The sequence below is a fragment of the Melospiza melodia genome, unplaced genomic scaffold, assembly GCF_035770615.1.
Source record: "Melospiza melodia melodia isolate bMelMel2 unplaced genomic scaffold, bMelMel2.pri scaffold_34, whole genome shotgun sequence".
NCBI classification, from domain to species: domain Eukaryota; kingdom Metazoa; phylum Chordata; class Aves; order Passeriformes; family Passerellidae; genus Melospiza; species Melospiza melodia.
Window position 1 is genome coordinate 9,244,928 of NW_026948659.1, and position 23,400 is coordinate 9,268,327.

General features: G+C 50.4%; 1 protein-coding gene across 1 annotated transcript; it reads right to left on the minus strand.

The window, feature by feature from the left end:
* Positions 1-1,667: 1,667 nt before the first annotated feature.
* LOC134434282 (olfactory receptor 14J1-like) lies at positions 1,668-2,403 on the minus strand (the record flags this gene model as incomplete). The annotated part of the gene is made up of 2 exons (XM_063182961.1): positions 1,668-2,228; positions 2,296-2,403. Coding segments are annotated over 2 exons (669 nt in total), but the record flags the coding sequence as incomplete, so codon positions are not given.
* Between the last annotated feature and the right edge of the window lie 20,997 nt (positions 2,404-23,400).

The following is a 23,400-nucleotide window of genomic DNA, read 5'->3' on the forward strand; positions in this document are numbered from 1 at the left end:
AAAAGTAACCGGAGCCCTTTGTGCCACAACTGCCTGGTAACCACTGAACAAGTTTGTTCTGGCAGATGGGATCTTGAGAGTGATCCTATCCAGGACCCAGAACAGGACCTGCACACTGGTGGGAGCAGCATGATAAGAAACAGAAAATGGGCAGTTGGGTGTGCAGCAGGAATCTTGACCCAGGCAATAGAAGACCAGACTTTATCTTTTAACACATCAGCATAAAAAGCAGAATTAATGACCTTATCTAGGAATCTGTGAGGGAAAAAGGGTAAACATATGGACTGTTTTAAAATATGCTTTTAAAACAATACATGCCCATGGAGGCATATGGAAGGAAAGGGGATGTTATTGGCATAGAGGTCTCCTATAAAGTACAAAGAAGAAATCAGTCAACTACTACAGTGTGTGCAAAAGCCAAAAGAAGTGGCCATGATACTCTTGTAAATCCCACCAGTTTGGACACTCTCCAGTTCATACAGGGAATCAATTAGCTGACAAAACAGCTAAAGAGCATGCTAAAAAAGGTATCCTTGTGCTAATGCCGAGGAAAAAATTTAATGTCCTGGAAAAACCCCCAAATTATTGTAATCAGGACAGGCAGTTAGTCCTACCATTAGGAAAATCCCAGCAGGTATTTCATAGACTCTTGTGGGCTGGTAACTGTACCTCCACAATTAATGTATAAGATAATGGAACTAAAACATCAGAAAACACATTAGGAATAAGAGAATATGGTGATTAGTTTACAAAGGAATATAGTAAGTGCAAAAATGACAAAAAATAATAAATCAATTGTTGAAAAACAGACATTTGTTCTGCAAAATAATACCACGGAGAGAAGGCATACATGGAGGAGCTATGTCTTCATGCATCTGGACAAATAAAGAATGCTGTTTCTTAATGCTACATTGGTGTTAAGGAGGTTTTTTATTTTGTTGTATTTTTGGTAACACTGGTGTCCCCTGTTTATAGTTTTGCCTGTTCCCTGTGTCCCTCATTCCTGGTGTCCCTCATTCCCCCTTGTGATAAATGAATAATTTGATGGTTGACTCTCACAATTAAAAGGCAAATATTATGTATATGTTAAGAGAAGTTTTATAGATTTATAATTATGTTTACACATATCGCCAACCCCCCCCCCCCCCAGCATTGTTATCAAAGGGTGACCTGGGCAGTCAGGACATTTGGGAGGATGAATTTTGGGAGGAGCTAAAGGGATAAAAGGCAAAATATCCATTGTGTGGATGAGCATGTGGTGGGAAAAAATCCTTTGCTCCTGGTGCCATAATATTTTCTCTATTCAGTCTTCTGTTGTATTTTTGATAAGGTTTTAATAAACCTTTAAAATTTTTTAGAAGTGAGCATCATTTCTCACACTGGGGACTCGTCCAGGGTTTACACTCCGCCCCAGTGGCTCTAGGAGTTTTCAAATGGGGTGCCCCTCACCACAAATTTGGCAGAGTCTATCAGACTCTCCCAGGACCACCACTGGTCACAGGCTGAAAGCCCAAAGACGACAGGAGACTGGATAAATAAAAGAGGGGAAAGGGGATGAGTACCATCCTCATACCTATTTCTGGCCAGACTGTGACTCCATAATTCCAGTATATGAAAGTGATCTTCACACTAGTAATATGCTGGATCCGTCCTGGTCTGTTGAAGTGTCAGAATATTGGATGGTAAGAAGGAAAAAGACTGTAGATGAGGGAGTTCAGGGCTGAAGGCACCACTAAGTACAGAACTGATACCACCAGATCAAGGGATGGGGAGGAGATGGAGAGGAGTTTCAGGCAGGCAAAAAATGAGGTACTGACAAACAGGAAGACCACAGCCAGGTGAAGGAGACAGGTGGAAAAGACTTTGTGCCGTCCCTGCTCAGAGGGGATCCTCAGCATAGCCCTGAAGATCTGCACATAGGAGAAAACAATGAACACGAAACAGCCAAAACCTAAACAGGCACCAAGCACAATAAGCCCAAGTTCTCTGAGTTTGGAGTGTGAGCAGGAGAGCTTGAGGATGTGTGGGATTTCACAGAGGAACTGGCTCAGGGCATTACCATTGCACAAGGGCAGGGAAAATGTGTTGGTTGTTTGCAGCAGAGCATTGAGAAAGGCACTGGCCCAGGCAGCTGCTGCCATGTGGGCACAAGCTCTGCTGCCCAGGAGGGTCCCGTAGTGCAGGGGTTTGCAGATGGACACATAGTGGTTGTAGCACATGATGGTCAGGAGAGAAAACTCTAATGATATGAAAAACACAAAAAAAAACCACCTGTGCAGCACATCCTGAGTAGGAGATGTCCCTGGTGTCCCAGAGGGAATTGTGCATGGCTTTGGGGACAGTGGTGCAGATCATGCCCAGGTCAGTGAGGGCCAGGTTGAGCAGGAAGAAGAACATGGGCATGTGCAGGTGGTGGCCACAGGCTACGGTGCTGATGATGAGGCCGTTGCCCAGGAGGGCACCAGGGAGATGCCCAGCAAGAGGCAGAAGTGTAGGAGCTGCAGCTGACGCGTGTCTGCCAATGCCAGCAGGAGGAAGTGCCTGATGGAGCTGCTGTTGGACATTCTTCTCTCTGGGAATTGTGGACTGTAGAGAGAAGACATTGACAAGCTGGGCACAACTTCTTTGAGTCAATCCATTGGGGATTTTTTTAGAAATTCCCTCAAAATTTCTTATCTTTCTGTGGGGAAGCTTCACTAAACATTTTTATTTTGGAGTTGAACTGTGTGCTGCTGAGTTACTGTCTCATCTTCAGCATTGCTCTCAGACTGAACACTGGGGAGCCCAGAGGGAAAACATTGCTCCCTGTGCCCCAGGGCAGTAGACCTGCTGGTCCCACACAGGTGCCCTTTGCTCATTTCACTTCCCTCTAGTTCAGGGTGATCGCTTAAAACTGTAACTGTTACTTAAAACTGTACTTGAAAAATAAAGTGGCCTTTTTAAAGACTCCAGTTTCAAAGTCAGTTTTTCTAAGCCCTTTTCTCTTTCCCTGTGCAGGTCAACAGGAAGGGATATACACGATTGGTCTGGCTCCCTGCTGCCTGGAGTTCTGCCTACTGGGAGCTGTTTCTCTCTATCCAAGCCTTGTCCCTGCCAGTGCTGCCCGAGCCCAGCCCAGCCCTGGGGGCTCAGCTCTGCCCTGCAGATTCCTCCCAGCACAGGGCACAGCCCAGGAGCATCTCCCTGGCAGCAGGGCCTTAAGGGCAGGCCAGACAAACAGAGATGCTGCAAGCCAAGGTGCTGCTGCTGCTGTCTGTAGGGAGAGGAGGCTGAGGAGGCCGTTTCTGAGGGAGATCTGAGGTCCATCTGCTGATGTCCAGGGTGACAGTGCAGGAGTGTCAGTGACACAGCCAAAGCTGACAGCCCCTTTCCCTTCCCTTGAGGAGAAAGCTGAGAGCAGCCCTGGCCATGCAGCACCATCTCCAGAGCAGGAGGAATCTGCCCTGATGGGGGTGGCTCCTTCCACCCCCAACTTCTCCCCTGCAGCATCCATGGGGAGCTGCCAGGCAGGCTGAGAGCTGCCCCTGGACGGTGGCACATGCCCTGGGCTGGCCAAGAGCCCTGAGGGCTGCAGGAGCTGCTCTGCAGGACAGCCCTGGGCAGCCCTGGCTGCAGCCCCAGCTTCACCCTATGCAGCCGTCCCTGGCAGCAGGAGCCGTCCTGCCCTGTCCCTCTGACAGTGCCCAGGGCAGCCCCGCTCTGCAGCACATCCTCTTCCTCCTCCTCCTCCTCCTCCTCCTCCTTGTCCTCCTTGTCCTCCGTGTCCTTGTCCTCCTCGTCCTCCTCCTCATCCTCCTCCTTGTCCTTGTGGTCCTCCTTGTCCTACTGGTCTTCCTGGTCCTCCTCCTCTTCATCCTCCTCCTCCTCCTCGTCCTCCTCGTCCCCCTCCTCGTCCTCCTCGTCCCCCTCCTCGTCCTCCTCGTCCTCCTCGTCCCCCTCCTCGTCCTCCTCGTCCTTGTCCTCGTACTTCTCCTCTTCCTCCTACTTGTCCTCCTCGTCCTCCTCATCTTCGTTCTCCTCCACAACCTCCTCGTCCTCCTCCTCATCCTTGCCCTTGTCCTCATCCTCCTCCTTGTCCTCCTCCTCATCCTCCTCTTCCTCCACCACCTCCTCCTCCTCCTCCTGCTCATCCTCCTCCCTCTCCTCGTTGTCCTCCTACTCCTCATTCTCATTCTCATCCTCGTCCACCTTCTCGTCGTCCTCTTCCTCTTCATCCTCCTCGTCCTCCTCCTCCTCGTCTTCCTCCTCCCTCATCCTCCTCCTCCTCCTTGTCCTTCTCCTCCTCGTCATCCTACTCATCCTCCTCATCCTCATCCTCATCCTCGTCATCCTCATCATCGTCCTCCTCCTCATCCTCCTTCTTCTCCTCCTCCTCATCCTCATCATCATCCTCCTCATCCTCCTCCACCTCGTCCTCCTCCTTCTCCTTGTCCTTCTCCTGCTTGTCATCCTACTTATCCTCCTCATCCTCGTCCTCATCCTCGTCGTCCTCCTCCTCCTTCTCCTCCTCCTCATCCTCGTCATCGTCCTCCTCATCATTCTCCTTGTCCTCCTTGTCCTCCTCCTCATCCTACTCATCCTCCTCATCCTCCTTGTCCTCCTCCTCCTCATTCTCCTTTTGCTCGTCCTCCTCCTCTTCATCCTCCCCTCCTCATCCTCATCCTTCTCATCCTCATCCTCCTCATCCTCCTCATCCTCCTCCTTGTCCTCCTTGTCCTCCTTGTCCTCCTCCTCGTCCTACTCATCCTCCTCATTCTCCTTGTCCTCCTCCTCCTCATCCGCCCCCTCCTCATCCTCATTCTCATCCTCATTCTCATCCTCATCCTCATCCTCCTCCTCCTCTTCCTCCTCCTCATCCTCCTCCTCCTCTTTCTCCTTTTCCTGCTCCTCCTTGTCCTCCTCCTCCTCCTCCTTGTCCTCCTCCTCCTCGTCCTCATCCTTCTCCTTGTCCCCGTCCTCTTGGTCCTCCGTCTGTCACCGACATCTTTTGTGAAAAATCCTTTCTTTAGGATTTTTCCCCCTTCTGAGAAGCTGTGGACTCAGCAACAAAATGAAAACCATGGATATCTGCTGCTGTGGAATTCAACAGGTGGATCTGTGTTTGGTGTCGGGGGGATGTTTGTATTTACTGACCACTCATGGCAGAGCTGGGTCTCACCCTCTGCTGAGACACAGAACTTTCTTATTCATTTCTATTGTATTCTTAGCTTAGCTAGCCTTCTGAGAATTTTTCCTTCTATTTCTTTTAGTAAAGTATAATGTAATATATATATCATAAAATAATAAATCCTTCTGAACATGAGGTCAACATTCTCACCTCTTTTTTCATCCTGCAACCCTTGCAAGCCATGTGACAATTGGTGAACCCCAACTGAGGAGGACAAAACCATCAATTGGTGACCCCCAGAGGAGCAATTGCTGAACTGGGTAAACCCCGAATGTGTGGCATTGATGGTTGCTTCACAAGTGACCACAGAAGTGGATTCTAGCCAGGAGCTGAAAAACTGAAGATCCTGATTTGGACAGAGTTCACAGCAAGGCTGACCACAAAGAGAACCTACTGAAAAGCCTCCAGGAAGATGTTCGGACAGCCCAGCAGCACCATGGAGCTGGCCAGAGCATGCTGGACTCTTTCAAAAGGTACTGTTGGCTTTTCCCTTCCTGATGATCCCGGCCTTCCCAGATTATGGCTGTAAAGGTGGTGGGGCATTCCCACCAAGGCTGAGGTTCCTTTCTTCCCTTCAGAGGAGAATCTTATTGCCCTCTGGCAAAAATGGGATGAAGAGGATGGAATTCTTGGAATTTTTCTGTCAGAAAGATATTTCTATGAGTTTTTCTGATGGGCAAACCTTTTTGGTTTTTTTACAAATGTGCTGTATGCTCTGGATGTTTTTGTATGGGAGGGCATGGAATCCATTTTCCAATTAGTTTTGGACCGCAGGTTCAGACACCCCCGAATTTACCTAACATTTAAGGCACTCTTTCCGGTCTTAGAACAAAGAGCAGTTGTTTATCCCTAGATTGCTAACTGCGATGAGCAAGCCCCATTTCCCCCGACTTCAGTGGGAGAAGACCCTTTGGAGGAAGACAACCTGCTGCTTCCCAGGCCCCCTGCATCCCGGTGTGGGGGGAAAGTTTCAACCAGAGCCGAATTTTTTTTTCTCTGTGTTTTCGGAGCATGTTTAGATGGAGCCATCCCTTTCTCCCCCTTCTCTCTCTCCGGGGGAATGGGAGTGGGCTGCGCCTCCCCTGATACCCCTGCAGGCCCCGCCCAGGCCGGCCTCCTGGACCCCACCCCGCTCAGAGATGGGGGCGGCACCGGTCTCCGAGGCCCCGCTGCCTGCTGGGCCTGCGGGGCCGCCTCCCAGACCTGCCTCGTGGCCACCTCCCCGGGCAGTCCCGCCTGCGCCTTCACCGGCTTCCACGCCTGCGCCTGAGAGCTCAGAAACACCGCTCTCTGCGCCTGCGCCGGTGTTGCTGGGCAAGAGCGATCCTCCGCCGCCGCCTGCCCCGGCTGTTCCGCTGCCTCCCGTGCGCACTCCGCCGGCTTCTTTCATTGTGTCTCTGCAGCTAACCCCAGAGCCAGGGGCAGAAGACGCTGCCGACCCCGTGCTATGCCTGCTGCCATTCCCAGAGCCAAGCGACACAGCAGTGGCGTGTTCCCGCCCACCCCACCACCTCCATCGGCCGCCCCGGCAGTTCTGCCACCACTGGGGACTATGTCCTCCGTATCTGCGTCAGACGCTGCCTTTGAACCGGCGGCAGGTTCGAGCTGGGACCGGCCCGGGCTGTTTGCCCTTGCAGCAGCGGCCCCGGCGGCTGGCCTCTCCTTCCATGGAGGAGGCGGGGCTCGCCAGCTGGCTGTGGGTGCAGCCCGTCTGCCTGCGTTCAAAATCAGCATTCTCGGTGGGTTTGGGGGATGTTTGGTCAGTTGCTGCCCCTTGGAGGTTGCCATCTCTGCCGCCCCTTGCACACCCCAGTGGCGAGGGGCAGGTGGGTCCCGAAAGTTCTGCCTTTGGTCCCCAGCCCAGAGGGGGTGGGGGTGGCACTGTGAGGCAGATGGGAGACACACCTGTTGCATTTGCATTGCAGAGGGCATAGCGGGAAGAGATCATGGCTTGCTTGCTGTGGGGAACAAACATTCCTAGACCCGAGATGAGGGTTCTTGGGGCTTCTTCTATTTCCCTGCTGCTGGCATGCCTTGGTGATTTTGGGGAAAAGAAGCATCTCACCACCCGTTCTGCCATTGTACTGGCAGCAGGGTGCAGGCCTGTGGCAAGGCAGAGCCTGCCTCGTGAGTTGGGCCTGGGCTGTTGGGATCGGGTACCTGGGCCAGGGCCACCTCCTGGCCTCCTGATGGGTTTGGGGATATTGCTTTCCTCTTCTTGTCCTGGCCCACCCATTGTGGGCCAGATCTGGGGTTCCTGGTCCCTCTCCACAGGCCAGGGCCCCCCAGGGCCTTTCTCTGGCTACTCTGCTGCTGCTGCTCTTTTCGAACACACAAAAAAAAAAAAAAAAAAAAAAAAAGATAAAAAAAAAATTAAATTAAATAAAGAGATTTGAAACAGCTGCCAGCAGCGCTGAAGCATTGAAGGGCAAAAATTAGCTTCAGCCCAAAGTGTTAAATAAAGGGCTGTGGCCAGGACATTCCAGAAGTTGTCTCAAATTGTTTGAAACTGTTTGATGACTGTCAATGGACTTTTGATAACTATTGATGGACTTTTCTGCAGTGGATTTTCCTGCAGCAAGCCTGTTTCAGGATCAAAAAGGGAGTTTCAGAGACGGCAAATAGGAACATGTTCAGTCCATGGACTTTTTCCTGAAACTCAGCTAGAGTTTGGACTTGAATTTTCTTTGCAATGTTTTCGCATTTTCTTATATTGTAAGATTGTTGTGGTGATTTGATAGAATTGTATGTTCTTCAGATGAAGAAATTCCCTGTTCATTCCACACCAGGACTTGATTGAGATTTGGATTGGCAACAGATAACCTGTCAAGTGTTTGTTCTTTCCTCTGCATGTGCACAGCAGAGAAAATTACAAACATTTTTTCTATTTAATTTATAAAAATTTAAAGGGTGAAATGTCACTGACATCTTTTGCGAAAAATCCTTTCTTTAGGATTTTTCCCCCTTCTGAGAAGCTGTGGCCTCAGCAACAAAATGTAAACCATGGTTATCTGCTGCTGTGGAATGCAACAGGTTGATCCGTGATTGGTCTCGGGACGATGTTTGTATTTACTGACCACTCATGGCAGAGCTGGGTCTCACCCTCTGCTGAGACACAGAACTTTCTTATTCATTTCTATTGTATTCTTAGCTTAGCTAGCCTTCTGAGAACTTTTCCTTCTAATTTTTTAGTACAGTTATACTGTAATATATATATCATAAAATATTAAATCAATCCTTCTGAACATGAGGTCAACATTCTGGCCTCTCTCTTCATGTGCAACCCTTGCAAGCCCTGTGACATCTGTCTCCTCCTCGTCCTCCTCCTCCGCCTCATCCTCCTACTCCTAGTACTCCTCCTCCCAGCATTCCTCCTCCTCGTCCTCCTTCTCCTCATCCTCCTCCTCCTCGTCCTCATTCTCATCCTCATCCTCCTCATCCTCCTGCTCCTCCTCGGCCTCCTCCTCCTCGTCCTCCTCCTCATTATGGTCTTCGTCCTTCTCGTCATCCTCCTCCTCGTCCTCCTCATCCTCGCCTTCCTCCTCCTCCTCCTCCTCTCCTTCCTCCTCCTCCTCCTCCTCCTCCTCCTCCTCCTCCTCCTCCTCCTCCGCCTCCTCCTTCTCCTCCTCCTCTTCCTCCTCCTCCTACTCCACCTCCTCCTCCTCCTCCTTGTCCTCCTCCTACTCCTCCTCCTCCTTGTCCTCCTTGTCCACCTCTTCCTCGTCCTCATCCTTGTCCTCCTCCTACTCCTCCTCCTCCTCCTCCTCCTCCTTCTCCTCATCCTCCTCCTCTTCCTCCTCCTCATCCTCCTCCTCCTCGTCCTCCTCCTCCTCATCCTTGTTCTCCTCCTTCTCCTCCTCCTCGTCCCCGTATTCCTCCTCCTCATCCTGCTCTTCGTCCTCATCCTCCTCCTCATCCTCCTCCTCCTTGTCATCCTCCTCATCCTCCTGCTCCTCCTCTTCCTCCTACTCCTCCTCCTCATCCTCGGCTTCCTCTATGTCCACCTACTCCTCCTCCTTCTCCTCATTTTCCTCGTACTCCTCGTCCTCCTTGTCCTCGTCCTCATCCAATGCCTTCGCCTCCTCCTCTTCCTCCACCTCTTTCCCATCATCCTCCTCCTTGTCATCCTTCTTGTCCTCCTCGTCCTTCTCCTTGTACTTGTCGTCCTCCTCCTCCTCGTCCTCCTTCCTGTCCTTGCCTTCCTCCTTCTCCTCCTCCTCCTCCTCGTCCTCGTCCTCGTCCTCCTCCTCGTCCTCCTCGTCCCTGGCCTACCCCTCCTTCACCTCCTCCTCCTCCTTGTCATCGTCCTCGTCCTCATCATCCTCCTTGTCCTGGTCCTTGTCCTCCTTGCTCTCCTTCTTTGCCTCGTCCTCTTCCTCCTCAGCCTCCTCCTTGCCCTCCTTGTCCTCCTCCTCGTTCTCCTCTTCCTCAACCTCCTCATTCTCCTCCTCGCACTGGTCATCGTCCTCCTCCTTCTCCTCCTCCTCCTTCTCCCTGTCCTTGTCTTCCTCCTTCTCCTCCTCCTCCTCCTCGTCCTCCTCCTCCTCGTCCTCCTCCCCATCCTCCTCCGCGTCCTCCTCATCCCTGCCCCCCCCATATTCCTCCTCCTTGTCATCGTCCTCATCCTCATCCTCATCCTCCTTTTCCACCTCGTCTTCCTTGCCTGCCTCATGCTCCTCGTCCTCCTTGTCCTTGTCCTTGTACTCCTCACTCTCCTCCCTCTCCCCCACCTCATCCTCCTCCTCGCCCTCCTTGTCCTCCTCCTCGTCCTCCTCTTCCTCAACCTCCTCATTCTCCTCCTTGTACTGGTCATCGTCCTCCTCCTTCTCCTCCTCCTCCTTGTCCTCCTCCTTCTCGTCCTCGTCCTCCCCCTTCTCATCCTTGTCCTCCTCCTTCTCGTCCTCCTTGTCCTCCTCTTCCTCGTCCTCCTCGTCCTCCTCGTTCTCCTCGTCCTCCTCCTCTTTGTCCTCCTCCTGGTCCTCCTCATCCTCAACCTCCTCATTCTCCTCCTCGTCCTCGTCATCATCCTTCTTGTCATCCTCGTCCTCCTCCTCTTCCTTCATCTCGTCCTCCTCCTCCTCCTCCTCCTCCTCCTTGTCTTCCTCCCTGTCCTTGTCATCCTTCTTCTCCTGCACCTCCTCCTTGTCCTCCACTGCCTCGTCATCCTGCTGCTCGTCCTCGTCCTCGTCCTCGTCCTCCTCTTCCTCAACCTCCTCATTCTCCTCCTTGTCCTCGTCCTCGTCCTCCTCATCCTCCTCCTCCTTCTCCTCCTACTCGTCCTCTTCCCAGTCCTTCTCTTCCTCCTTCTCCTCCTCCTCCTCCTCCTCCTCCTCCTCCTCCTCCTTGTCCTCCTCGTTCTCCTCATCCTCCTGCTTGTTCTCGTCGTGCTCCTCCTCGTCCTCCTCCTCATCCTCCTCATCCCTGGCCCCAACATATTCTCCCCCCCTCCTCCTCCCTGTCATCGTCCTCATCCTCGTCCTCCTCCTCTTCCTCATCTTCCTCCTCCTCCTCCTCCTCTTCCTCCTCCTCCTCCTCGTCCTCATCTTCCTCTTCGTCCTCCTACTCCTCCTCCTCCTCGTCCACCTTGTACTTCTCATCCTCCTTGTCCTTGTCCTCGTCCACCGCCTTCCTTCTCCTCCTCCTCTTTCTCGTCATCCTCCTCTTAGACCTCCTTCTTGTCCTCCTTGTCGTTCTCCTTGTCCTCGTCGTCTTCCTTCTCCTCGCCCTTCTCCTCCTTGCCCTCCTCTTCTCGTCCTCTTCATCCTCGTCCTCGTCCTCATCCTCCTCATCCTCCTCCTCCTTGTGCTCCACCTCCTCGTCCTCTTCCTCCTCCTCCTCAACCTCTTCCTTCTCCTCCTCCTCATCCTCGTCGTCATCCTTCTCGACCTCCTCGTTCTCCTCATCCTCGTCTGCCTCAACCTCCTCGTCCTCCTCCTCGTCCTCCTCTTCCTCCTCCTCCTCCTCCTCCTCCTCATCCTCCTTGTCCTTGTTCTCCTCCTCCTCGCCCTCCACGTACTTTTCGTCCACATGGTCATCCTCCTTGTCCTCCTACTCCTCCTCCTCCTCACTGTCCTCATCCATGTCGGCATCCTCCTCGTGCTCCTCCTTGTCCTCATACTCGTCCTCCTCCTTGACCTCTTACTGCTTTTCCTGTCCTTCTCCTCGTCTCCTCGTCTCCTCGTCCTCATCCTCCTCCACCTACTCCTTCTCCTCACCTCCTCCTCTTCCTCCTACCCCTCCATTTCGTCTTCCTCCTCCGCTCCGTCTTCCTCGTCCTCCTCACACTCATTGTCCTCCTCCTTGCCCTCATCAGCCTCATCCTACTCCTCCACCTCGTCCTCCTTTTCCTCCTCCCCCTCCTCGTCCTCCTTTTCATCCTATTCCTCCTTTTCCTGCTCCACGTCATCCTCGTCCTCCTCATCCTAGTCCTCCTCGTCCTCCTCCTCCAATTCCTCCTCCCATGCTTCCTCCTTCTCCTCATCCTCGTCCTCCTCCTCATCCTCCTTGTCCTCCTTGTCCTCCTCGTTCTCCTCATTCTCCTTGTCCTCATTGTCCTCATTCTCCTCGTCCTCCTCGTCCTCTTTCTCGTCCTCCACCCCTAGTCCTCCTCGTCCTCCTCTTCCTCATCCTCCTCATCCTTATTCTCGTCCCCTTTTCCTCTTCCACATCCTCCTCCTCGCCCTCTTTGTCATCCTCCTGCTCGTTCTGCTCCTTCTCCTTTTCCTCCTCATCCTCCTCTACCTCGTTCTACACCACCCTGCATTCCGCATCCTCGTTCTCCTCGTCCTCCTCGTCCTCTTCTTCCTCCTCCTCGTCATCCTCCTCTTTCTCCTTTTCCTCCTCTGCCTCATCCTCCTCCTCCTTCTCCTCCTCCTCCTTGTCCTCCTCCTCGTCCTCCTTGGCCTCCTCGGCCTCATCCACCTCTTTCTCATCCTCCTCCTTGTCCTCCTCATCCCGAGCCTCCCTGTACTCCCCCTCCTCCTCCTCCTCCTTGCATTGGCCTTGTCCTCGTCTTCCTCATCCACCTCATCTTGCTCGTCCTCCTTGTCTTCCTTGTCCTCCTTGTCCTCCTTGTCCTCCTTGTCCTCCTTGTCCTTGTCCTTGTCCTTCTTGCTATCCTCCCTCTCCCCCACCTCGTCCTCCTTGCCGTCCTTGTCCTCCTCCTCATCCTCCTCATCCTCCTCATCCTCCTCATCTTCTGCCACCCCCTCCTCGTCCTCCTTCTCATCATCCTCCTCCTCCTTGTCCTCCTCATCTTCAACCTCCTCATTCTCCTCCTCATCCTCATCGTCATCCCCCTCCTCATCCTCCTGCTCGTTCTTCTCATCCCTGCCCTCCCCGTACTCCCCCTCCTCCTCCTCCTCCTCCTTTTCATCGTCCTCGTCCTCATCCTCCTTTTCCACTTCGTGCTCCTCGTCCTCCTCGTCCTCCCTGTCCTTGTCCTTCTCCTCCTCGCTCTCCTCCTCCTCCCCCATCTTGTTCTCCTCCTCGCCCTCCTTGTCCTCCTCCTCGTCCTCCTCTTCCTTAACTTCCTTATCTCCTCCTCGTCCTTGTCATCGTCCTCCTCGTCCTCCTCCTCGTCCGCATCCACCTCGTCCTCCTCGTCCTCCTCCTCCTCCTCTTCTTCCTTCTCCTCCTCCTCCTCCTCCTCCTCCTCCTCCTCCTCCACCAGCTCTTCCTCCACACCCTCCTCGTTGTGCTCCTCCTCCCCGTCGTCCTCCTCCTTGTCCTCTTCCTCATCGTCCTGGTCCTCCTCCTCCTCCTCCGCCTCCTTCTCATCCTCCTCCTCCTCCTCGTCCTCTGCCTCCTCCTCCCCCCCCACCTCCTCCTCCTCCTCGTCCTCCTTGTCCTCCTACTCCTCCACTGCCTTGTCTGCCTCGTCTTCCTCATCCACCTCATCTTCCTCCTCTTCATCGTCCTCCTTCTCGTCCTCGTCTTCCTCCTCCTCTTTGTCCTCTTCGCCCTTGTCCTGCTCGTCCTCCTCCTCCTCGTCCTCCTCATCCTCCTTGTCCTCCTCGTCCTTGTCCTGGTCCCCCTCCTCCTCCTCCTCATCCTCCTCCTCCTCCACTGCCTTGTCCGCTTCCTCTTCCTCATCCTCCTCATGTTCCTCCTCCTCCTTGTCCTCCTCCTCCTCGTCCTCCTCGGCTTTGTCCTCGTCCTCGTCCTCCTCCTCGTCTTTCTGCTCGTACTCATCTGCCTCGTCGTCCTCCTCCTCCTCATCCTTGTCCTCCACCTCCCTAGCCTCCCCGTCCTCTGCCTCCTCCACTTCCTTCTCCTTTTCATTGTCCTAGTCCTCGTCCTCCTCCTCCAGCTCGTGTTCATCGTCCTCCTCGTCCTCCTTGTCCTTGTCCTCCTCACTCTCCTCCCACTCCCCCGCCTCTTCCTCTTCCTCTTTGTCCTCCTCCTGGTCCTCCTTGTCCTCCTCCTCATCCTCCTCATCCTCCTCATCTTCCTCCACCCCCTCCTCGTCCTCCTTGTCCTAGTCCTCCTCCTCGTCCTCTTCCTGATCCTTGTCCTCCTCCTCTTCCTCCTATTCCTCCTTATCCTCCTCCTTGTCCTCCTCCTCTTTGTCCTCCTCTTCCTCATCCTCCTCCTCTTTGTCCTCCTCCTCCTCGTCCTCCTCCTCCTTTTCATCGTCCTCGTCCTCCTTTTCCACCTCGTCTTCCTCATCCTCCTTGTTTGGGTTATGACATCACAGAGTGGGTTATGTGAGGTCATTGAGCAACTACAGCATCATAGACTGTCTCTGCGACATCACAGAGCCAGGTGTGACATCACAGTGCAGAAGACTGACATCACAGAGCAGACTATGGCATCACAGAGTTGGCTGTGACATCAGAGACCAGCTGTGTGACATCAGAAAATGGGTTGTGACATCAGAGAGTAGGCTGTGACCTCATGGGGGGGGGGTAGCTGTGTGACTTCACAGAGTGGGTTGTGGCATCAAGGACCAGCTTAGCGATATCAGAGAATAAACTATGTGTGGTAGATACGGACAGGCGATCGGAAGATCACGCAATGTGACGGAAAGCGCAGGACTCCTTTTTCCCTAATCCCTAAAGATAAGAGATCACTCTAGGAATGTAACCAGGAATGTAACCTCCCTTACGATAGTAGTGCTAGTAACTTTCCAATCCTTACTAACCATAGATGGTACTGCAGACCCCTCTGACGTAGAGAAACCCCTTAGACTATAAAACCCCATGAGATGAGATAATAAAGGCCTTTGACCGTCCACCACATTGGTGTCTGCGTGCTTCTCTGGCCCGAGCAACCCTGGAGAGTTTGGGTCGCCGTGCTGTTCCTCGAAACCAGGTCGGCTTGCCTTATATCAGAAGGCAACAACTGGTGCCGACACCCAGGAAGAAGCTCGGGGAACGGGAATTCGCCTGGACAGAGGACAGCGGCTGCAGCGGCGGGACCGTCTGTAGTGGGGGGGACGCTCCCGGACCTGCGTGGACCATGGAAGCCACAGCGAAGGTCGTAAGTCAGGCTCATGAGCCATGGGGAATTAAATGTGAGCTCAGAAATTTAAACCTTGCTATTGCAAGGCTCCTAGAGCTGGGGACGATCTAATGTCCGGTAGATATATTATATTCGGAAGTGTGGGAGAAATGCACTGCTGACTTAGCAGGGGACACTAAGTCCTCAGGCAGTGGTAAAAGCCTCAAAGCGTGGGGGAAAGTAGAAGAGGCCCTACGCAAGGCGTTAGAAGAACAGGAGACGTGGAAAGCCATGCATAAATGTTTATTAGCTACACCAAAGCTGGGGGTGGGGGCTGCGACGCAAACTGCCTCTGAGAGCGATCGGATTAAAGGCGGGAATACGCAGGGGCCGGACGCGTTCCACCCCTCCCCGAGCCTGAGCCCAGACCCCCCGGAGCCCCCAGGGGACCCCCCGGAACATCCAGGGGACCCTCCGACCCTCCTGCGGAGCCCGCCGGGTCCTGGTTCCCCTGTGGAACCTTCCGAGAAGTCCGCGGTTTCTCTACCCGACCCTTCCCCACCAGTCGCCAATCCGGCACAGGAGGCAAAGCAGCGTGCGCGGTCCTTTTGGGGAGATCTCGCGGAGGAAGCCCGAGATGCCGAGAAAATGGCTAACATGGACACGCGGGCGGTGGCACCGCCACCACCCTATACGGCAAAACATGGCGCCGACGACCCAGGGGATGGGCGGAGCGTGCAAGTCTGCGGCGGGATAACCCCGGAGGCATGCTCGGTCTAGAGCCGCGGGTCCCCGCAAGCGTGCATGCGCAGGGGAGTGACAAAGATTGCATATTCGCTCAAGAGCCACACACAATTCTGCTACCATATAAGGGAAAGATCCCTCCCTCTGGGAGGCAGGGCAAGCCCAGAGGGCGGGAGCGGCACCACCCCGGAAGGGAGGAGCGGGGTCGAAGCCGCACAAAACGGCACGGAGCGCCGGAAATGTACCGGCAGTCAACTTCCAGCTCAGAGTCAAGTAACAGCTGCTCAGACAGCTCAGAAGAGCCAAGTGAGCCCGGCTGGGACTCGAAAGCCGAGAGAGCAGAATTAATGCGGTTTCGCTTGAAACTGCATAAAGCTTTAAGCAATATCGGGAAACAATCGCAACACAAACAATCGCAACACAAACTCACCGATTGGGGAAAAATAAAAATAGCTTGTGTGGACTGGGCACCGGCAGCCACGATACACGCTTTCCCGGTGAGGGTCACCGGAGAGCAGGGAAACCAACAAAAGGCATATACCCCAGTTAACCCAAAAGATATGCGAGTGATTGTCAAAGTGATTTCAGAAATAGGGATCAACTCTGCTGTAGTATCCACTCTTGTGGATGGCCTTTTTAGCAATGACGATCTGCTCCCTTTTGATATTACGCAAATAAGCCGCATGCTTTTTGATGGGGTGGGGCGGATTGTATCTAAGCAGGAGTGGCAGGACGACCGCGTTAGCCCAGGCTTCTGGGGAAGGGCAGCAACTCAGCGAGCTGTCCCCAGCCAGCACAGCTTTCCCTGGCAGCACCCCCACTCCAAGCATGCCCGAGAGGGATCTGTTGGAGCTGTGGGAAGACACCTTGCTAGGGACTGTAGATCCTGGCCCCTGGGAAACGGGAGAGGGAGGGGGCAGCTGCGCCATACTCAGCCTCCTCCCGCTGCGAATGCAAGACAGCCCATCTATGCCAACCCCCAGTGGGGCAGGGGACCCTCATACCCCATGACCCCACAGGGAGCAGTCAGTTTTGCACCGCCGCCAGCCGCACAATGGCAGAGTTATGCAGCACCCTCAGTACTCTCGCACCCCCCACCGCCACAAGCCGCGCCGGTGCCACAGGGCCAGCAGGGGACTCCCCAGAACGGGACCCCTGGGTGGCCCTGGCCATGAAAATAGGGAAGGAGCCCCTGATGGTGTTGGGGACATGCCGCCTTTATGGCAGTCAAGATCCACACGTCATAGGGTTTCAGTTTTGGGCGGACACGGGATCAGACTGCACGATTTTTCCCCAAGCACATTGGCCCGGACATTGGCAATTCAAAGAAGTCCCTCCAGTGAACGGAGTGGGAGGGCAGTCCCAGGAGTGGAAAAGCACCCAGCTGGTGGCTATAACACTCCACATGAAAAAGGGATCGCTGCAGTGGCTTTGCAACATCGTCCTAATTCCTCCCAAGGTCATGGACCCTCTATATGACCTCCTGAAAGGAAGGCACCCCTGGGAACCCAAGGAGCTGACACTGCAAGTGACGAGCTCCCTCGACTTCATTGAAAGCCAGATGTCCACTGGCACGCTTGCCAGGTGGAACCCAGCCATGCCGCTGGACCTATACGTCCACTTTACACCGAAGGGGGAAGTGGGAGCACTGGCCCAAGGACCTTCCGAAAAGTCCCGACCAATCCAATGGGTGGTACTCGGGAGACCTGCTCATGCATTTTCCCTGGGAATTGAATGCATCGCTCACCTCATCATGAAAGGCAGGAGACTCGCCTTGAAACACCTAGGAACTGAGCTGACAAGAATCCACCTTCCTTTCCGCAAGCAGCCGACCACGGAGTCAGCCACAATATCAGAGCACCTAGCCCTCGCTCTCACCGGCTTCAGAGGAGAAATCTCCTACTCCGCCAGACCACCCTGGACTCAGCTGCTGACCATTGTCGACATGGACATGCCGCCAAAGGTCATGGACCGACTGCAGCCAGGACCAACGGTCTTCACAGACGCTTCCTCCACGACTTCAACCACAACAGCAGCGTGGCAGGCAGGAGAACAATGGCATTGCATCAAAGCATGTGACCCCACACTGTCAGTGCAACAACTGGAGGCAGCAGCATTGGTCTTGGCGTGTGGACTCTTCCAAGAAGAACACCTCAACATTGTAACGGACTCTATATTCGTGGCAAGGCTCTGCCTAGCCATGGCAGGACCAGGAGTGTCAACCCTAATGCTGGAAGAAGCGCTCTCCTCACGACAGGGCACCGTGTCAGTCATTCACATCAACAGCCACAACCGAGTCAAAGGTTACTTCCAGACCGGCAACGACAAAGCGGACGCCGCAGCAAAAGGCGTATGGACATTGCAGGAAGCTCGTCAACTGCATGAGTCACTCCACATTGGAGCCAAAGCACTGGCGAAGAGATATGAAATCTCGACAGTGGACGCAAAACATGGTGTAGCCACTTGCCCTCATTGCCGGAAGTCACCCCTATGGACCTGTGGGGTCAACCCGAGAGGTCTCAAGCCTTCAGAGATCTGGCAGTTGGACTTCACCTGGTGTCAACTGCTGAAGCCCAGAGCATGGCTTGCAATGACAGTGGTCGCCTGGCCTTATATCAGAAGGAAACACAAATCCCTACATATTCTTGAGTCAGATCCCAAGGGAGCATGCCTCGTTTACTATTATAGATTTAAAAGATGCATTTTGGGAATGTCCTCTTGCTCAGGAATGTAGGGAGTGGTTCGTGTTTGAGTGGGAACATCCAGAGAAGAGGAGGAAACAACTATTAAGGTAGACATGCCTACCCCAAGGATTTACCGAGTCCCCAGATCTCTTCGAGCAAGCCTTAGAAGAGCTTTTAGAACAATTCAACCCTGAGAGCTAAGTACAAATTCTACAATATGTAGATGACTCATTAATATCTGGAGAGGAACGGAATAATGTCAGGGTAACAAGTATATGCCTTTTAAATTTCCTAAGAGCAAAGGGTTTAAAAGTATCTCAGAATAAATTGCAATTTGTGAAAGCAGAAGTTACTTATCTGGGACACATAATTGGGAAAAGATATAAGAAATTAAGTCCTGAAAGAATTTCAGGCATACTATCCATACCAGCACCAAAAACTAAGAGAGATGTCAGAAAACTATTAGGCTTATTTGGGTACTCTAAGTTATGGTTAGACCAATATACCCAAAGTGTAAAATTTTTATATGACAAATTAGTAAACGCTGACCCAATAGAATGGAGAAATGAGGATGACAAAAAACTAAATAGTTTCAAAGATAAACAAACCTCAGCACCTGTCCTAAGTTTGCTCAATCCGGAAAAAGATTTTGACCTATTTGTAAATACCGAAAAAGGAATTGCATATGGGGCGGTAGCCCAAGAGTGGGGAGGGTGTAAGAAACCAATAGCTTACATCTCCAAACTGCTAGACCCAGTAGCTAGGAGGTGGCCCACCTGTATTCAAGCAGTTGTTGCAGCAACCACCTTAATTGAAGAGACTCAAAAACTCACCCTGCGATGTAAAATAAGAATCCATACACCACATGATCTAAAAACAATTTTAAGGCCAAAGAGCCCAGAAGTGGCTTACTGACTCCAGAGTATTAAAGTATGAAATAATCTTAATAGATGCTGATAACCTATAGCTGGAAACCTCTAAAACTCTAAATCCAGTGCAGTTTCTCTCTGGAGAGCCATTATTAGAACTAGAGCATAACTGCTGGGAACTAGTGGACTTTCAGACAAAAGTTAGGGAAGATCTAGAAAAGATACCTCTACCTTATGGAATAAAATTATTTACTGATGGGTCTTTGAGAGTAGTTGAGGGAAAAAGGATGTCTGGATAAGCAATAATTGAAACTACAGAAAAGGAAGACATGAGATTTACTGAGAAGGGCAAACTGCCTTCTAATTGGTCAGCTCAGTGTTGTGAAATCTATCCCTTAAAGAGGGGACTTGACTTATTGGAAGGGGACCAAGGAACAATTTACACTGACTCACGGTATGCCTTTGGAATCATTCATACATTTGGAAAGATTTGGGAGGAACGTGGGTATCTGAACTCTAAAGGAAAAAACCTAGTGCACACAGAACTGATAAGATCAATATTAGAATCTCTACCTAAACCTGCAGAGATCACAGTGGTACATGTTAAGGGACATCAGAAAGGGGATACCATCAAGGATAAAGGGAATCAGTTAGCTGACCAAGTGGCTAAGGAGGCAGCGTTAAACTCAGGGGAGCCAGTGAAATTACTCAGGTCAAACAAAGTCTTAGGCGAAGAAAGGAAAGGAAAACTAGTATTCAGTGAGAAAGAACTAAAAGCAATAAAAAAGTTATAAATGCATCGGGGGAACCAAGGGGAGTGGTTGACACCAGATGGGCGTAAATTTTTAAATAAAGCCCTAGCCCAGAAAATGTTAACAGAGATACAGGAATTAACCCATTGGGGGAGTCCAAGGGTTATGTGATCACTATTTAAGAGAAAACTTATGAATCGGAATACATGAGGTAGCAAAAGCAGTAACTCAGGGGTGCTTAATTTGCCAAAAACTAAATCAAAAAGTGATGAGGCAGACCATACGAGGGGGAAAAGAATTAGCCCAAAGACTATTCCAAAACATTTAAATAGACTTTACTGAAATGCCCCCTGTACAGAGTTGCAAATACTTATTGGTAATACTTGACCACCTTACTCATTGGGTAGAAGCCTTTCCAACTTGAAAAGAGACCGGAAAAGCGGTAATAGTAGCCAAGATTATCTTAGAATTCTAACATCAAGCCCCGATACAGGTTGGTGAACAATATTGATTCAGATAGGGGACCACACTTTATCGCACAAGTATTACATAAAATAATTGAGGCTTTAGGAATAAAACAGAGATTACATACCCCATGGCATCCCCAGAGCTCTGGGAGGGTAGAAAGAGTGAATAAAACCCTCACAAATATATTAACAAAATTAATTGCAGAAATGTAGATGAACTGGCTCAAATGTCTATCCCTTGCCCTTTTAAGGATCAGGACAGGACCCTGATCAGATATAGGGGATCCGCCCTATGAAATGATGTTTGCGCTCCCATTTTTAATGACTCCATATCGTAGTGGGGACTATTTAGAAGGGGAAACAGCTAACCGAAAGTAAATAGAAACCACTGGAATGACCCTAGAGAGTCTGAGAAAAAGAGGATATCTTCCCCAAACTTCCCCCTTGATACAGATGTGCACCAAATAAGTCCGGGAGATTGGGTACTAATGAAGTCATGGAGCAATACCCCATTAACTCCAAAATTTGAAGGATCCTTCCAGGTATTACTCATGACACCCACTGCAGGAAGGACACGAGAAAGAGGCTGGACTCACACCACTCGAGTCAAAGGACTGGTACCACCACCCCCCAAAACAGCAGACTGGATCCAACAGCACCAGTGGAAGCTACAGACTTTTCCACGTGGGTTGCAATCCCGAACTTGGACAATCTCAAAGTTACCTTTATAAAGAGACCAAAGGTTGCTTAGAAAGACTGATAAAAGCAAAAGAGACTAATATATTAAAATTGTTTTACTTTTTATTCAAGTCATTATTATTTATTGTTATTGTTGTTGACTTGTGAATGTAGAATTTTTAGTTTGTGTTGGAGCCTTCATTTGTTTTGTAGTATATTATGATATTATTGGATTAGAGATTAGAGTGAATATTTTGTTAACTGTTTGGCATAAAGATTTCATATATTATCTTGAATATAGAGAATGGGTTCCTCCATCTCTTTAAAACTGTTCAAGGTTACAAGTTGAAGAGTTATAAGAATTAAATGTTAGTATGATAGTTAAGTTCAAAAGGTTATATCACCAATAGAGTTCTAATAATCTGTTTTTCTCCAAGGAAAACCCCGGGGGTTTCAAACCTACTTTCCCACATAACATTCCTTGGGAGCTATTAAAATGAATAAAATGATAGGAAGTGGGAGGAAAGAGAAGGGAGAAAGTTCCCCAATCTTAAGAGGCAAGGCCGGGTGAGATCATGGCAATGGTTCATACTGGACTCTTGGGAGGACTGGTGTTATTCCTGTTCGTGGAAAGTATAGGGAGTAAGGAAAATCCATGTACTATCACCCCCTACATGATGGGGAGAACCTTGGGTCACTGATAAGGGTTCACACCAATGTAAATCCTTATTTTTTAACTACTCCCAGTTATTCATCTGTCAAGGGGACAGGAAAGTCTATTGGATAGCGACAAGCACTGCCTCATTTAGGCAACGCTTACTTGGAGAATGCCCTGAAGGAAAAACTTGGTTTTTTTTTGGGCATGAAAGTAATCAGGAAGGACTGAAAGATCTAATAAAGGAAAGACAATTAACAGTAACCACCAAAAAGGATGAAATAGAAATGCCCTTAGGGAAGAACCTATTCCTAGACCTAGTTGAAAGAATTAGTAAGGAACTAAATCTAACCAACTGCTGGGTCTGTGGGACTACTAAAATGACAGAAATTTGGCCATGGGAGGGAATTAGTTTAGGACCATTAGAAATTCTAAGGTGGGAACAATCAGGACAGAAACCTCACATTTTAGGACAAAGAAGGAAAGAACAATGGGACTTAAAATCTAAAGTAATTGGGGAAGAATGCATAATAAGGGCAGGGAAGAGATATAATAGCCCAGTGGGAAAGATGGCATGCAAGAGGTATCTAAAATTGAAGACTTAAATGCTAGATGGATTCCCCAAGAGCCAAATCAAAAATGGTCCACTGGGAAAAAGGAAAAGGGGTGCATTTATCCTGAAGGCTATAGGCTGCACAAATGTGCAAAAAAAGGGGTAAACCCTTTTTGGGCAATGAGACAAATATGTAAATATTGAGAATACCCTTGGGAAGTCCGAGACATCTTTTGGAAAGCCCCCGATCATCTATTTTGGATTTGTGGCAACACAGCCTATACTACTCTTCCAGGAGACTGGATGGGAAGCTGCACTATAGGTGTCATCAAACCTGCTTTCTTTCTATTGCCAAAGGAATCAGGGCCAAGTTTAGGGGTTCCATTGTATGACAATTTGAGAAAGACTAACTGGAAAAAGAGGAATATAATTGACCTGGGGGGAAAACAAACCTGGAAGAGAAAAATCTGGACAGCAGAAGAGATAATTAACACATATGGACCTGCAACATGAGCCCAGGATAGATTCTGGGGATATCGTACTCCAATTTACATGCTCAGTAGGATCATTCGACTCCAGGCAGTACTAGAAGTAGTGCCCAACAGAACATCACTTGTCCTTGACCATATTAATTACCAATTGGCCCAAACTAGAACTGTCATCTACCAAATTTTACTTGCAGTTGATTACTTAGTAGCCGATGAAAGAGGGATATGTGAAAAATTTAATTCATCAGAGTGCTTCCTGAAAACTGATGATAGAAGTGAGGTAATAAGAAACATCTCAACAGAAATATGAAAAATAGCATATGTGGGAAATCAGGAGTGGACTCCCCTAATAGGCACCAGTTGGTGGGATGATTTTTGGTCTTTTAAATGGACATGGTGGAAGAAAGTAATCTTTATAGTAGTGCCGGCATTAATAATTTTAATAGTTTTACTTTACCTACTCCCATGTTTAATTAAGATTATATCATCTACAATTCAAGCTAGTAGAGAGGTTTCAGAAACAACTGCTCAAGCCCAAACCAAAATAATGATGATTGAAAGTCAAGAAGGAGAACATAAAACAGCTGAAAGAGTTTATGACCAGTATCAGAAGTTATGGAAGTTTTATGTCCACGAAACAGAAATTACATATTGATGTGCGTTTAAACTCAATTAAAAAGAAAGAGGGGGGATACTGTGAGCAATGAAAATCCTGGAGATGACAGCTCTTGTTCAGAGTAGTAAATGGTAGTTGATGTTAATGAAGTTGATAGGGTCTTAATTTGAAGTGTTGGTCTGTTGTTAAACATTGAATGTTAGAGTTCTAGGACTTGCCTTTAGTTGCCATTGTTAAATGTTGCTATATTACCTTCTATTGTTATCTTCCCTCGTCATACTCT